The 16,322-nt window shown below is 51.2% G+C and overlaps 4 protein-coding genes across 4 annotated transcripts; 3 read left to right on the top strand and 1 right to left on the bottom strand.

The window, feature by feature from the left end:
- Positions 1 to 5,236: 5,236 nt before the first annotated feature.
- Positions 5,237 to 6,940, top strand: HO173_009168 (uncharacterized protein; the record flags this gene model as incomplete). The annotated part of the gene is made up of 4 exons (XM_037311061.1): positions 5,237 to 5,446; positions 5,877 to 6,502; positions 6,553 to 6,613; positions 6,689 to 6,940. 4 exons carry the CDS (start codon positions 5,237 to 5,239, stop codon positions 6,938 to 6,940), a joined length of 1,149 nt encoding a protein of 382 aa, XP_037161928.1.
- Positions 6,941 to 7,724: 784 nt separating this feature from the next.
- On the bottom strand, positions 7,725 to 8,503 carry HO173_009167 (uncharacterized protein; the record flags this gene model as incomplete). The annotated part of the gene is made up of 2 exons (XM_037311060.1): positions 7,725 to 8,193; positions 8,316 to 8,503. The coding sequence occupies 2 exons, from the start codon at positions 8,501 to 8,503 to the stop codon at positions 7,725 to 7,727; spliced, it is 657 nt and encodes a 218-aa protein (XP_037161927.1).
- Positions 8,504 to 9,450: 947 nt separating this feature from the next.
- HO173_009166 (uncharacterized protein) lies at positions 9,451 to 10,880 on the top strand (the record flags this gene model as incomplete). The annotated part of the gene is made up of 2 exons (XM_037311059.1): positions 9,451 to 10,148; positions 10,226 to 10,880. 2 exons carry the CDS (start codon positions 9,451 to 9,453, stop codon positions 10,878 to 10,880), a joined length of 1,353 nt encoding a protein of 450 aa, XP_037161926.1.
- Positions 10,881 to 11,665: 785 nt separating this feature from the next.
- Positions 11,666 to 15,141, top strand: HO173_009165 (uncharacterized protein; the record flags this gene model as incomplete). The annotated part of the gene is made up of 6 exons (XM_037311058.1): positions 11,666 to 12,561; positions 12,785 to 13,370; positions 13,423 to 14,290; positions 14,350 to 14,574; positions 14,628 to 14,926; positions 14,983 to 15,141. The coding sequence occupies 6 exons, from the start codon at positions 11,666 to 11,668 to the stop codon at positions 15,139 to 15,141; spliced, it is 3,033 nt and encodes a 1,010-aa protein (XP_037161925.1).
- Between the last annotated feature and the right edge of the window lie 1,181 nt (positions 15,142 to 16,322).

Genomic DNA, 16,322 nt, shown 5'->3' with positions numbered 1-16,322 from the left:
TATGGTTGTCATCAGATTGCTCAGCTCATGATCTAGCAAACGATTGGCCATTGGCTTGCGGCGCTGATGGCTGGACGCAACGGAACATTCAAGTTGTGGTTATACTTGGTACTACTACACCAGGTATGGTCTATGGAGGCCGTTGCCTTGTGATTGACTTTCAGACTTGGCTTGGCGGTGGGGATGTACCGACGGAACCTATACTAGTAGCATCAGATCAAATATAACTCCTATCATGGCACAGACCACGTAGGATTGGGTTTCGTGAGTTATTTCGAGCCTGGAGGCGGATCTCTAGCCGAATCCCAGCTACGCTAGGATAGATTTTAACCAAGCAAGGTCAACAAGTCCTTCCACATGTTTGATACAGCAATTCGTTTCAGCCTTGCCGATGACATGCAGGAATAGAAGCATGATAGTCCATCGAGATATCTTTCTTGATCCCGATGAGTATTCTCGCCTGTTGCTCAAGTTGACGACTGATCTAGGACTATTTTAGGGAGCTCCACACTATTTCGGCTAGTCTCCATCCATTCGATAAACGGAGACGTCGCAGAGTGAACGAGCACGCTAGTGAAGACCGCCTTCGCCAGCAGCCTAGTTCTAATGGTGCTGCGCCTTGCTCTCTCCTCGAGCGACCTCTGAGTTTTGGGGCGCATCAACCTTGGACTTGCACGCTAACAGCAAGAAACTCCCTTCGCAATCGATGACTGAGGTTGCCAGCACCAGAATAACCTTTAAGATGGGCTCAGTCTGCACGACCATTAGTGCCGAAGCTGCGCGATCCGTGGTCAGGAGACACTAAGCTAAATGCACGTCCCTGATCGTCCTAGACGTTGCATTAGACCCCAAATCCGAGACTCCGCCTTTGAAGCTTGCCTGCTTTTACTGAAGAAGTACGGAGCCTGAGTTCATGGTGCTACTGCTCGAATAATAAAAGTCCTCTACCAAACTGAGGTGCTGCGATGAGCAAGCAAGCACACGTAGCCAGCTCGTATTCCAGGGAATGGAATCTGACGATACCAGCACCCAAGAACAACCACGACCACGGCTGCAGCCTGGCGTAATCCCAACATTTTGAGTTCCCGCCAGCAACTCATGAGTCATCGTCTGCGACCGCTGAAACTCCACCACGACCCTCCGCACTTCCCTGCCACCGCGCTGGACCGCCTACCCATCATGGTAGCATCAACCACACAGCCTGCAACGAGAGAAAGGGCGACTGAATCAGCATTACTTCCCACCCTCTAGCGTCCACTCAGCCTCGCAGGCAGCAAAAGTCCGTTACGTACACGCGCGTGGCTCAGGCACTAGAACATACGCGCGGATTCAGCCTAGCTCACCCGTCGTACTCACTAGCTGACCCCAGGGCTACCGATCTCCGACTCCTCAGTCCAAGACCGAAGCCGCAAAAAAGATCCGAAAGGAAAAGATCCAGCCAGCAGCAGCATACCACGGAGCCCATCCTGTCAGCCTCCGTAACCAGTTGCGGTCTGCGGAGGACCATGAAACGATGTTCCAATGCAGGGATCTCAAAAGGTGTATACCGGCTATGAGAAGGGGGCTCAGCATCGTCGCAGTAGGGTCTTCAAAGGCGTGCCGGGGATCGAATGTGGGGGGGGGAACCAGACCTAACGGACGGTTTACTGTAAATTCTTGCTGGCATTTTGCGCATCAGACAATACTTAGTTCGTATCATCGCTTGTACGGGTTTGTCGCCTGTATGGGCCGTGCCGTATGTGCATGGTTTTTGCTTCGGTCGTATGCACGCAATGTGACACCCCGATGCGACCCACCATCCACAAAAGGCTCCGTATCCTCCGATGCTGGAGCCGACATGCATGACATGATTTCTGAGACCCGATACGCTATGCAACAGAGGACTTTCGGATGCGCTAGGTCCGTGATGTGGATGCTCTGTGTTGTGATGTAGTGTGGTAGAGGTTTCTCTTGTGGAGAGAGGGCAATGTAACAGATTTATATCAACACTTGCCGGGCCTTGAGCGAGTTAGGTTTGGATTGCAAGAGATTCCTTAGATAGCCAAGTCAATGACTGAGATCCAGAGTTACAGTAGCACTATAAGCAGATCCATCAAGCTATAAATGTGCTTTCGTAGTAAGTAAGATCGATAGATAGATAGATAGATAGATAGGTAGGTAGCTCTCTCCTATCCCTAAACTTTCCGTCTCCACACCTAATGCGGCCGCTGCACGTCACGTCAACACTGACTCCTAACACAGAACTCAACAATGCTGGCTGACTAACAAACAGCACTAAACGATACGGACATCACAAAAGAGGAAGCTTCCGCTATAACTTGAATAGACGAGTAGAAAAGCTAGACAGAAAAGTCACGGCTGGGGATGAGATTATATACATATCGTGTGTGAAAATTAGTCAAACACAGTTACCGTAGCCTGTGAAGGCTTTTCACAACTCTGCCCGCTCCACATGCCAGCTTTGTCTCTGAGAGCTTGGAGGTTGACGTGTCCAGATATGTTATTGGAACGATTTCCATAGTGAAAAGGGAAACGGCTCGGCTTCGTCAAAAGCCATGAACAAATGAGGAGCCAGCATGGGACAGCTACCTATATTTCACCATCATCAAAGCTCGTGTTCGATCATCGCCAAGGTTACACATCAAAAATATATACGAAAGACAAAGGCAGCAGCAAAAGCCAGCTATGATGCGGCCATCACAAAAGCCTCGTCAGGTAGAGGACCTGACGAGGACTAGGCGTGAGCCTGGCCCTACCTTGGTCGGGGACGGGAACTCGCACGATTCGAAAGCCTGAGATTTCGCCTGACCTTTTTGTAATATTTGTCATAGGGTGGATTTGATCCAGGACTCCGCAAGGCCTTTTCAACGTTTCACTTTACTCCTGCAGCAGACATGAGCACAGGAGGCTAAGTAAGCAAAATACGGTCAGCAGTGCGCATATTTTAGCACTACACAAGAATGAACGGAGAGCTCCGGACTGCTCTTCTGGGTACGCGTCGGACGATTCGACCTTCTTGCTTACAGGATAGATCATCAGGTCGACGAAAATTACCTTTACGCCTCCGGGCTGCGTATTGGGCGGGACCTTGATCATCCATGCTATGTCCGGATGCGGCCGATCGCTTTCTGAACGCTGGGCAAGAACGGAGCACAGCTGAAGCTGGGGCTTTGGTCTCTTGGAAAGCTATAAGAAGCCGAGATGACCAGCATCGTTTATCCGGATGATACTCGCGAACCATCCATGGATCCCTTCCGGAAAGCCGAAGCTCGCCATGAACGTTGGGAGGAACGTCCGCGCTGGGACAGGGTATGGCTACCGATACACCCTTGGCTCTTGCCGTAATGGGTTCCTTCAGAGCTCTCCATAACCATCACATGGAACGTTTACGTCGAGATCATGCTCAGCCAGCACAGAAGCGTTGGCCGTTCCCCCTCAAGGTCTCTTTCAAGATACTCAGTACAACCCTCCATGCTTGGTGAATACGACGATGCTGGAAAGGATCATGCGGAACCTTCATTAATATGATGTCCAAACGCCGGTCACACGGTGCGCCCATCCTGTATAGCAGAATCTTTCGGGCGTTTGTTTTAGTCGAACATAAGCTCTGCAGAGAAAACGACCACGGGTACCGTGCCAGGCTATCTCGGACCGAAACGTCCCTCGCGCAAACTGGAGGGACACATCCCATTCCTTCGGTCCAGTTGGCTCATATATATATATTTAGATCCTGGCAGACAAGAAGAGGACGTCTGATGCGTCGACGCTGGTTGGCCGATCGGCCTTGCATCTCTCTGCGTGTAGGCCGGTATACCTTGGACGATGCCAGCAGCTGCATTCCATCTCCTCGCTCCTCTCGAATGCTTCCATTATCTTGCAGACTGCGCAGCTCCAACCCTGTATCTTCTCGGTGGGCCCAGCCCTGGCATGATCCTCTTTATACCCTCTTGATGCTGTCGTTCTGGTGCTAGAGGAAGGGGTTCGTCGATCCGAGCCGACTGAACTCACGAGAGTCGTGACTGAGCGGATGGAGGCAGGATTTGGGTCGTGTTGCCTCCCTGATTGCTTGAATATTTTGCGCGAATGGGCTACATGCTCAGGACCAGCAGCTTGAGTGTCTCGTGTCTCAAGAGAGAACGAAGATGGAAAGAAGATGTTCTCCGCTTCCCCTCAATCCTGATTGGTGCCTCGGCCCCCGGCTTCCGGCGCCAGCCTTTTCTGGCTCCTTTGACCACCTCCCTTCTCAACACATGCCATGGTACCCGCAGCAGCCTCAGCGTATGCAATTGATCATAGCCATGTGTGAATTGGAGCTGGCCACCTGTTCAGGTACGGATCAGAGTAGACCGCAGAAATCCTGGGATATCGGCGCTATCGAAAGGAAGAGACTCGAGCCATGAGAAGAGCCTTTGCAATCGAGAGCAATGTAGCAACAATACATAGAGCGGAGAATAATATCGTCTCCCAACTCTGAGCTTGAGGAATTCGGTGCCCTATCTGCTCCAATCGATGCCACACTCACTCAGATGCTTTGGCTGTTTCGTAATGATATCTCCATGGTGTTATTCTGATGCTGAGAAGCCCATCTCTTGAAAGGCAGAGGAGTAGCCGGGGATTGGTGGAAGTGCGTTCAATCTACCCGACCTCAACACGCCTTGGGCTTCTCTTGCAGTATGAGAGAGCTGCTCTACGAGGTTGCACAGCAGCAGCAGCTTACTTGCGCAACATGACTCTGGCTTTCAAAAGCCGGCACGACGCCATATCATTTGCACACCTCACATGCAGCATGTGAGAGTGGAGATGTTCTGGAGGAATAAAGCTGCAGTAACATCCGTCTGCAAATCTTTGTTCAAACCAGTGGCTCAGTTGCTCAATACTTGGCATACTTTGGGTCAACAGTCACCATTGAAGCATGAACGCTATTGCAACTGTTGTTTCAAGAGTCTCTGCTTCGGATGCTACAATAGGATCACCACCACTCATTGATGAAGTCGAGGCGGACTCATTGATAAAGGTCGCGGCCCAATAATTCACATTGTTGTGATCACCTCCCCTGGAGACCAAGATCACCGTGAATCTTTTGGCCTCGCTTCCTTCCTTTTCATTCCTCCAACTCTCATCTTCCACTTTCCACTTTCAACTTTCCACCTTCCATCTTCCATCATTTACACTCCCCTCTCTACCGTACTATCATCATCTACATACATTACAGCAACATTAGCACTCCATTAGCAACATGTCGAGCCCACTGAGCGAAGTCGATCGCGAGCTCCTCGGTGAGATTTCCTACAACAACGGAACTAAAGCTACCATGGCTGAGGCCAACGGCGGACCGGGCCTTGGAACTCACGAGTACTCTCATGGCGCTGAATTCACCCCCCTCAACGCTACTGCCGGTACCCTGGTCAAGGTCAGCAGCAATGGTGATGAGCTCCAGGCTGATGAAGTGAGTCAACACCTTCATGCCCCACCTCACACTTCCTGTCTTTACCTCAAGGCATCAGGACTTTGTACTACAGACGACTTCGCTCCGACTTCTTTGCTCTCACTCATTCCTCTTATCCCTCTCTTCTCACGCGTTGCCGCAATGATTTTCTCTACACCTGCACACCATTCAACCTATCGCAAGCCACGTAAGGTCTACAAGCTTCGAGGAAGCTCCAGCTCGTCACTTGCTTTCTCCAAGGGCTGCGAGATTCGAGGGCTCCCTGGCTGCTCTCACATCATATTTCCCTTTACTACTCAAGATCTGCCAAATTCGAAAATATCTTGTTTAGACACTTAAGCCTTCTTATTCCTCACTTGCTCAAGCCTTTCATCTGCATTTCTATGCCGACGCCATTTTACTACCAAAGACCTCTGGCTAATCAGCCAAGGCGAACATGGGCACCAACATGGACGACACCAAACCTGCTCCTAAGACACCCAAGAAGCGTGGTGCTGCCGCTTCGGCCAACGACGACTCCGCTCAGCCAACCAAGAAGCGCTCTCCTACCAAGAAAGCGACTGCTGCTACCAATGCCGAAACCAACATCAACGGAGAAGCCTCTGATCCTATCACTCCCTCTTCCAAGAAGCGTGCTTCACCAAAGAAGAAGAGTGCGGCTGATCCTAAAGTCGAGACTGTGGATGGAGAGACGACTGAAGAGACTGAGGGCCCTGAGCCGGTCACTCCTAAGAAAGGAAAGCGCGTGACTGCTAAAGGCAAAGCCACCAAGGCCGATAATGATGCCAAGATCGACAACGAATCTGCCGAGACCACTGACAAATCTCTGTCCCCCATCAAGGGCAATGGCGAATCTAATGCAACTACTGTCCACAACACGCCTCGCAAGCGTCAGGCCCCCAAGAAAGAACTTGCAGCTCCTCGCGGCATCCCGAGCTCCTGGGACAATGCCGACCATGCTGATAGGATGATGGTCACGATGAAGGAGAAGGGCGAGGGATGGGCCGAGATCCGTGCCGCATGGAAGGAGGCGACCGGACAGGACACGGCTTCCAGGTATGCTCTGCCAACAACATGGTACTAAACTTGACTAACAATGTTGCCAGCACGCTCCCGAACCGCTACAATCGCATCAAGGTGAACATGATGCGCATGAAGGAAGGCGACGTACGTTCACCTCCAGTTTACCCCTTCCTGCCCATTCCCCACCTCAACCCAGCTAACCACCCGTTCAACCAACAGGACCAGCACCTCCTCCTCGCCAAGAAGGAAATCGAAGACGCCTACAACACCGGCTTCTGGGCCAACGTCGCCGCCAACATGGAACGTCGCGGCACCGACAAATACCCCAGTGCCTTCCTCCACAAAACCTTCAAGGAGCTCGAGGCCGCCGGCAAAGCCACCATCAATCCGGTCAATGGCGCCGCTGCCACTGGAGCCGAGGAGAACGACGCTATCAAAGAGGAGGATACGGGAGAGGGCGACGACGCGTAGGAGGTTCGCACTCCGGAGTCGTCCCCACTCCGAGGGAAGTTTCTCATACCGCGGGTGCGGGGTTATGGGAAAGGATGGATGGATGTGATTCGGGTGGAAGGGTCTGGAAGGATGAAGCGAACGTTCACGTTTCTCGTTTTTTTTCTCCCTCTTTTCTTTTTCTACGGGCGGGCTAGGTATGGACGGCGGATGAGATGGATGGACGGACGGATGATTTCCCCATGACAGCGCTATGTAGTGGATCGTTCCGTCATCGCGGTGAGACTGGATCCGGATCCCTATCCCGCGGAGGGATGGGCGCTCGATCGCAGCCTATTTTTCCCCTTTCCATCCGACTGGATAGATAGCATCATTGGCTTTTTTCCGTCTCTGGTATCTTCCATGCTTGCATGGATGGATGGATGGATAGATAGATCGTACATGGAATGAAGAAGACTTGCTTGCTTGCTTCGAATGTGCTGTGCTTGATGGGTATGTTCGCGAGTGCTCGTAGTTCCGTTCACAAGCAGGGATAGGAAGAAAGGGTGGAATGGTATTTCCATGGCTCGTGTCCGGTTTGGAGATGATAAGTACACTATATTAGATAAGACGAGTCCAAAGTCGTATATTCTATCCAACTTTTCCCAATCCTACTCACACATCCCGGGTATATATGTCTCTCTCTTCTCTACTCCAAACATTCATACAATCGTCGACGTGGGTGTCCTTTCCTTACCCAACCCATCACATTACCACTCCAAAATACCAAACAGCACCGTCTCCCCTCCCCTCCCCTTCAAACCATTCATCTCACCTCACTTCTTCCCCGCCTCCCCTCCTCCCTTCTCCGCCTCCGCCTCCGCCTTCTTCTGCTTCGCCTCCAACACCTTCCTCCGCACCTCAGCCGCCTTCTTCGCATTCTCCGTATTCGTCCTCGCCTTATCCGCCGGACTCGGCGTCTTCTTCTTCTCATCATTGTTATCCACCTCCTTCGCACCACCCCCCGCATCCTCCTTCGCCAGCCCGACTTCCCCCGCAACTTCGCCTTCTTCTCGCCCGGCGTCAGGCCCAGGGAGGGCACGTCGAGCGCTTGCAGGGCTTGGATCACGTCGGTGGAGCCCATGGTCTTGATGTCCTTTTCGTGTTTGGGGAAGTTGCGGAGGGGGCGGTTGGTGGAGAGGTCGTGGAGCGGGGTGAGGGGGATGTTGTTTTTGTTGGGGAGGGAGGAGAGGGAGAGGTGCGTGTTGAGGATGCGGGCGGTGGTGTTGTGCTCGCTGGGATGGGTCAGTCGGTGTGGGGACTTGTTAGGCTGTGTGGAAGGGAGGGAGGGAGGGAACGGGGAGATTGTTGCGAGATGATGGCGCGAGGCGCGAAGGGATGGAGGGAGGGCGCATACTTCGCTTTCATCCTGACCTCGAGCGCGTCGTATTTCTTTTGAAGCTCCGCGTTGGCGGTGGTCAGGTTCTTGATCCTTTCCTCATGGTATCCCTTTGCTTTGGCGAGCTCCGCGGTTTTGGTCTGGAGATCTTTGACGCTGGCGGTCAGGGTGTCCATGATGTGGGCTTCTTGGTAGGCTCGTGCCATTGTGAATGGTCAATTGGCAAATTTGGGCAGTAGGAGGAGTTGGATGGGAATGGATTGAGATGCGTAGAGAGAGATAGATAGAGAGAGAGAGCAGATGTCTGGGGCGCAAGAATAATGTTGGTGCAGCTCGGAGAAATAATAATAATGGCGAGGCTGGGAATCTGGGACATCTAGGCCCCGCTCGCGTGGAAAGTTGGAAGCGGCTTTGCCGGCATGTTCCTGACTAAGATTACTCACACTACTTTATCGATAAGGAGGCCTTGGCAGAGCGTGATGACGCAATCATCAACGCTAAAGCGGGAGATCCCTCCGGTGGACGTGAGGGCCGCATTATTGGAGACCTCTGGCTCTTCTTCGCAATAATTAATTGAGTTGAGTTGATTGAAATGATTGACAAGAAGGAGCGGGATGAGATCTTGTGGCGAGCCTGGAGATATCAATAGCTGTGCTGGCTCCGTGTTACCCATGAATTAATGCACGTTGTGTAAACCACGAGCATATCCGAGTGCGGAGAAGAGTCATACTGTTACGGAGAATCCTTTACATAGGGCCACTAGTACCATTAGGCCTTAGCGCGCCTATCACATAGATTAATAAACATCTTTCCACCACACCACAGTTATAAAGAACAAGGTAGCAAGGATCAGCTCGTGTGGGTAGAAGAAGGATGTAGATTCTATGGAGGAAGGATCCGAAGGATTCCTCAAGGATCCAGCTAAGCGAGCTATACTAGCAAGAAAGACCCCGCAGGAAGCACCTTCCGACTGTTATGAGTCACATATACTTTCCCCCTGGAAAACAAGCAGCTTCATCTTTAATATAAATACGAGGACCTCGACTCCCACAACGGTCTTCAATTTGAGACCATTGCACTTCGTCGAGATCCCTTCTTTGCTTGGTAGCCATCGTGTTTATTCTTAGCAACTTGAAGCCATCATCGGTGCATCATGGCAGATGCACTCACTCCCATCACGTCCAGATGTCGGTTCGGGCGGACAATGCGAGACACCCATTTCATGCTCGCACCTACTTACACACCTCTGAACCACGGCTCCTTTGGTACCTACCCTAAGCCCGTACAAAAGCGCTTGCACGAATGCCAGACATTGTCCGAAGCACGGCCCGACAACTTCCAACGCTATGACTATCCCGTAATGCTGGACAGATCTCGTGCCGCTATGGCTTCGTTCTTGAATGTTCCAGTTGATGAAGTAGTATTCGTGCCGAATGCCACTACAGCCATTAACGTTGTCTTGGAGAATCTGAGATTCAAGAAGGGAGAAGTAATTCTGCATCTGAGTACTTTGTATGGGTCTGTGGCGAAGATGATAGAGTACATTCACGAAACCAGAGGTGTGGAAAGCGTCAATGTCGCGGTGGAATATCCGATTGATGACGATGTATTGGTTTCAAGGTTCCAAACGGCAATCAACGACGTCAAGGATGGCAAGAGACGGAGAGTGGGGGTCGCCATCTTCGATACCATCTCAAGCCTCCCGGGCGTCAGAGTCCCTTGGGAGCGATTGGTGGAGGTGTGTCGGGAGGAGAACGTACTGAGTTTGGTTGACGGTGCTCATGGGGTTGGCCAAATAGATCTCGGGTTGTCGAAGGTGCAACCCGACTTCTTTACCAGCAACTGCCACAAGTGAGTTTGTCCTTCTCCCTTGCTGACTTAAATACACCTGGCACGAGATCTGATAAAGGTGTCTGACACTGCGCCAGATGGCTATACGTACCCAGAGCATGTGCCGTCTTCCACGTCCCCAGAAGAAACCAACATTTGATCCGCACATCTCTACCAACTTCTCATGGCTTTGTGCCTAGGCCGCGAGGACCAGGCCACGAGATTATGAACCCCCTCATGAAGGATTCCTCTAGTACAAGCCCGTTTGCCTTGCTCTTTGAGTTTGTGGCGACACTAGACGTTAGTCCCTACCTCTGCATAGAAGAAGCTTTGCGCTTCAGGCGCGAAGTCTGCGGTGGAGAGGAAAAGATTATGAGGTATTGCGAGGAGATATCAAGTGAAGCTGGAAGACAAGCTGCCGAGATCCTCGGAACAGGTGTCATGGAGAACGGGACGAAAATGCTAACGAAATGCGCTTTCACGAACGTGCGATTACCATTGGAGATCGGAGATGGGCCGGAGCAGATACCAGAGAAGGACATGTATCTAGTCGCCGTCTGGATGACGGCGATGCTTGTGAGGGAGTCGGATATTTACTCGCCAGTGTTCTTCCATGCGAGAAGGTTTTGGACCAGGCTCAGTGGGCAGGTCTACCTTGACCTGGGTGATTTTGAGAAGGGAGCCAGGGCTCTGAAGACACTTTGTGACCGTGCCAAGAGCGGGGAATACTTGCAGCAAAAGGCGAGACTCTGAGGGTGAGAATCCGGTCATCAACTACAGACTGGGCCTAGACCCAATGTGTAAACCAGTTATACGTACATCCGCATTATATGTGGATCACATAGTGGCGATGCCAGGCCTGAGGAATATCTTACAGTAGCCGGCCGTCATCTGGAGGCACCTTTTTTTTCAGGGTCGTTGAGGAATGACCTTTCGTATGCAAGGGAATGCAAGGCACAGCAAGGGAGAGAGCATTAGCAGCATTTAAAAGCGAGGCGGATCCAAAACGTTGGGAGCCAATTATTCTCCTACATTCTCCACAACCTTGCTTTTGTCGCATCAAAAAGGAGCAAGCTGCAGCAGAAAAGTCTGGCCACGAACTATATTTAGAGACAAAATGCATCAAAATGTGTACTCGTACTCGTACTGAAATAAATGAAACAAGGCTGTCGGCACACAAAGTGGTTAAGGACTCAGCCTCACCCATCAGCCCAGAACGAGGATGCTTCGGATCCTTCCGCACGCTTGGACCAGCTCTTCTTGGCCTAGGCAGAAGCCCTGGAAGGACACTCAGACAGCGACGGTCATCATAACAATAAGCTCATATCCGCTCTCCTCCAGGTTCAGGGCCGGCTTGGACGTTGTTGAAACAAAAGGACCATCTACCCGTCTCGTCGCCCAGATGTGCGTCTCAGCTCCTGCCAGCAACTTTACACCACCACCCCTTCGCAAACGATCCTTCTGCTACCATTCCGCCATAATCCAACACATTGCCTGGGGTCAACCTTAACACTTGGCTGGCTCGTGACTCAGACCTAATGATCCCTAAGCTAGAGAACGCAGCCAAACATCCCGTAACCCCTTCCTCCTGGAAACCTTCCACAGACGCTTCTGCCAGTCCTACCACCTCAGACTTTACACCTGCTGAGACCCCAACTAAATCCTCGAGCTCCAACTATCAAAGCATTGCGGACATCGACGCCGCAAGGATGGAGGAAACAACCGATAATACCAGCGCCAAGCAAGAAGGCAACGCCCTAGAGTCTGAAGGCCCAAAGGCCAAGGAAGATGCAAGCCCGACTAAGCCTGAGGGCCCATCTACATCGAAGGAATCTACTTCTACAAAACTCAAAGCCAAGAGGTCTACTTGCACGAAGCACGCCAAGGATTCCAAAAAGAAGACCAGGAAGCATTCCAAGCCTGTAGAGGCCGACAGCAGCAGCGATAGCGACGATTCATCCTCCGATAGCTCTTGCTCCAGCAGCTCAGACGATTCCTCGGACTCATCATCAGAGGAGGATGAGGCAGCCAAGAGAAAAAGAAAGAACAAGGCGAAAAAGGCGAAGAAGCTGAAGGCGAAGAAGAGAGCAAAGGCAAAGGCCAAAGCAGAGGACACAGATTCCGACTCGGAGGTTGAGTCAAGCTCGTCGGAGGAGGAAAAGAAGAAGAGCAAAAAGAAAAAGCAGCTGAAAAAAAAGAAGCGGGCCAAGAAGAGCAAGGAGGTGGAAGAAGATGATGACGAAGAGGAGGATGATGATGAAGATGAAGATGGAGATGCTGAATTTTACAGGCAACAGTTGGCTCAGCTGCAAGCTATGAGCCTCAAACGACTGGGACGGGGTCGTGTGGGAAGAGGAAGCATCGGAGAGACCGTGAGCATCAGTGGCGAATTAGGGAAGAAAAGTGCTAAGGCAAAGGGAAAGCCGGGGAAAAGGTCGGTCTCTCGCGATCCACCCAGCTCCAAGTTCCAGAAAAGGGAATTATAGCTTCCGTCCCTCGTAAAGTCAGTCACGAATAGGGTGTTCGCTTCAAGAATGGGGAAAACTTTGCGCCGATCATGGGGGGAAGACACTCCCGCGGCTGAGCGTTACGACGTTCCGCTTCTTGCTTCCTGGTCTTTGAGCGCCAAAAATGTTTTCTGTGCTGACAGTCTATAGGGGCTCCAAAGTTGACTTTGTCCGCGTCGACCGAATATGGGATAGCAATCGGCACAACTATGTCCTCAAAGCCACAGCGGAGGATCCCGATCTTGGCGAGTATGACCAGTACGCTTTCCAAGTCCGTCGTATTTTTGATTGGGAGAACAAGTACATCAACACAGTTCTCGACATCAAGAGTAAGGCGCTCAAAGAGGCCTTGAAAGATGTCATGGATGAAGTCAAGGGTGTATCATTCGCGGAGGAGACGCCTGTGATCGACCCTAACATGATCTTTCTCTATCTTGAAGAGCTCCGGATTCACATGAAGAAGCTAAAAAAGAAAAGCAAAATGGAATCTAAGAAAGAGAAGAAGAACAAGAAGAAGTTCTCAGCGACGACCAAAACTAAGCATCTGAAGGTTCTCATCAAATACCTTGACAAGGATTATGCGGAGATCAAGAAGACGCTCTACCCCTTGTTGGACAACAATACCATCACCTTCGATCTCTTATGGGCATTGTTCAAGAGTAATGAAATCGCCTACTGTCCAACGTATGGCAGTCCAGATGAGCCTAGGGCCTTCAAGATTGAGTATGCTAATTTGGTAAGAATCACGGATTATGTTAATCGTAGAAACATACTGACCATGTATCAAGCATTCTTCCTACGTTAAAGGCAAGTATTACAACATTGAAGGACGCTACCTAGAATACGATGGCAAGACCTTCGGTATGGGCTCGATGGAGATTGAGGTTGAGGAGTTCAAAGGCCCTCGCAAGATTTCTAACCTTGCCTGTTACCCACTCAAGTACCACAAAGATACCGATACTATGAAGAAACAGCTGATAGACCGTGGGAAGAAGTTTGTCAGCCTTAAGGGTATGCAGTATAAGTTCCACAAGGGCATGGCATTTTTCAAGAAGAAGAGGCAATACATCAAAGTCAATATCAACGGCAGGATTATGGTAGACCCCGCCATCCACCGAAGGATCAATCCCAATTACCCTATCTCCACCGTCAAGGCTGGGGACCCTGATATCCTCGATGACTCCGAAGGCGAAGATAGCGATGCAGGCAGTTGCACCGATTGCCAACAGAGCTCCTCGGACGAAGAAGGCACCGGCCAGAGAGCTGGAGATCAGTTCAGCGAGACAGACCGGCCAGTAATTAAGTACAAACTGATCAAAGATGAGGATGAGAGATACACGGTCGTGGAATTTGAGGTGGATGCTGACGGCAACGAGATGCAAAAGGAGGATATCGAAGAGATCCCGGGTCAAGAAGCTACGATCGAGCGCGAATTCACAGAGGAGGAATTCCTCATCGCGAGCCCTGTCGTTCTTGGCTTCGCTTTCAGCGAAAAGCTGTGGCTCGAGTTCAGTGTGTCGGGTATCAACGAGATCGACTGGAACGAGGGTGCCTTCCACTCGCTCATGCTGCCAGACAACCAGAAGGCCATTGTCAAGGCTTTGGTCGAATCGCATACTTTCGAAGCAAGCCGCAATATCGACGATGTGATTCAAGGTATTTCTATCGCCACATACTGTTTTCTTACACACAACGCGCTGCTAACATCTATTTAGGCAAGGGTCGCGGTCTCGTCGCTGTTCTTCACGGTCCTCCTGGCACTGGTAAAACCCTGACCGCAGAAGGCATTGCTGAGCTGCTAAAACGGCCGCTCTACATGGTCTCTACGGGAGAGTTAGGTACTAGGCCGGATCAACTGGAGATTGAGCTCAACAAGATCCTTGATGTCGCTCACTCATGGGGCGCGGTGCTGTTGCTAGATGAGGCAGACGTCTTCTTAGGTATGCCTCACAACTGACTCCTTTCGGAATAATCAGCTCATGTATGACTATAGAGGCTCGTCAGCCCCAAGACGTGGCCAGGAATGCACTCGTCAGCATCTTCCTTCGACTCTTGGAATACTTCCAAGGCATCCTCTTCTTGACGACCAACCGCGTCGAAACCTTCGATCCTGCCTTCCAATCCCGCATTCACGTTGCTCTCCGCTATGGCGAACTTACTACCAAAGCCAAGAACAGTGTCTGGAAAACCTTCCTAGGCAAGGTCAAGGCTATCGGTGGCGGCGTCGAGGTTGTTGACTTCTCGGCCGATGATTATGACCGGCTTGCCAGGCGCCAGCTTAATGGTCGACAGGTATGTGTCTTGTGCTCCCATGAGACTCTGGGTGCGTGGCTAACATGCTGCAACAGATCAAAAATGCGGTGCGCACAGCTCAAGCTCTTGCGGTCAACGAGAAAAAACCGCTCGCTATGGAACACATCATCAAGGTGCTCGATGTTGCGGAGACCTTCGAGAGAGATTTGAAGGGTGGACCGGGCTATGTGGAGGCGATGAGGAGTTATCATTGATTGGAGAAAAGATTGAGGAGATGTTCGCAGAGCGGGAGTGATATCAAGGAGCGGGTGTCACACTTTCTACGAATCTATCGGAAGCATCACGGTTCAACAACGGCGCTATCTGAAATCTGGTCGCAAGGTCACGGAGCATGCATGTCCCTCGAGCGGTATTTAGCGTGCGGTCAGTATTCGGTACTACATAGCAAACCTGCTCTCTCATCGGCTGTCAGGGTTTCGGCAAGAACGAGAGTCACGCACGGCAAAGTGGACTGACTACTCACATGTTCAACCACGCACCTGTTGCATGTGCGAAACAAACAAACAAACAAACAAACAAACTCAATCCCTGTTCCTTCATCTTCGATCTTTTTCCGCAATTACAATGTAAATACCGTACCTTACTCTAGGGCTACTCGTACTAGCGCCCATCTTAGCGGATCTTATGTTACCAGACCGTCAGACAAAGGAAAGGCGTATCCCATCCATCCCCCACTCCCCATACCTCACAAGTCAGAACACTGTAAATGGCCACGACAAAAACACGATTCTATCCCTTCCTGCCGCTCTACGGCCTAATTATGTGTCGGACTCGTATGGGACTCGGGTCGGTTTCCCTGTGAGATACGTATGGATGGCAAATCCTTCCCTCTGCCCTGCGGCCCCGATTTCTAACCATCCGCGCTACTACCATCTAGAGCTCCGCGGGACGGGGAATGATCGGTTCGCCCTTGACGGTGGGGCTTGGCTCGAGATGGGCAAGCGTGGTCGCCGATGCGGTGGGATGGATTCGTGCCGGTCCGGAGATGATGCTGTAGATGTAAGACTTGGCGGAATGTGGGGATTGAGTATGATGGGCTTGGATGCGGCTGGGTTGTTGAATATATTTGCGCAATCAAGTTTGCTCGGGTGTCTGTGTCGAGTGTTTGTGTCGAATGCCGGTATCGGGGAATTGATCTGCATCCTCTGACCAACGGGCTAATGCGAGCGGGAGATGATTGTGGACAGTTTCAAGGAAGCTGAGGGTTTGGAAATCCCCTCGATTTTATCCGCGTTACTTTCTTTCCTCTTCAAGTTCCTTGTACCCAGTGGGGTATATTTCCAGGGGACTCTATACCGCTATGGGTTGATACGGTATACGTCTAGATTGATTCTTTGGTGCCGAATAACATGTTGATGCTTCCGCAAAGCTTCGT

The sequence above is a fragment of the Letharia columbiana genome (genome assembly GCF_014066305.1).
Source record: "Letharia columbiana isolate WasteWater2 chromosome Unknown Sc0000038_s0, whole genome shotgun sequence".
NCBI classification, from domain to species: Eukaryota; Fungi; Ascomycota; class Lecanoromycetes; order Lecanorales; family Parmeliaceae; genus Letharia; species Letharia columbiana.
The sequence above is the reverse complement of the archived record's forward strand: the minus strand, read 5'-3'. Positions and strand labels throughout refer to the sequence as shown.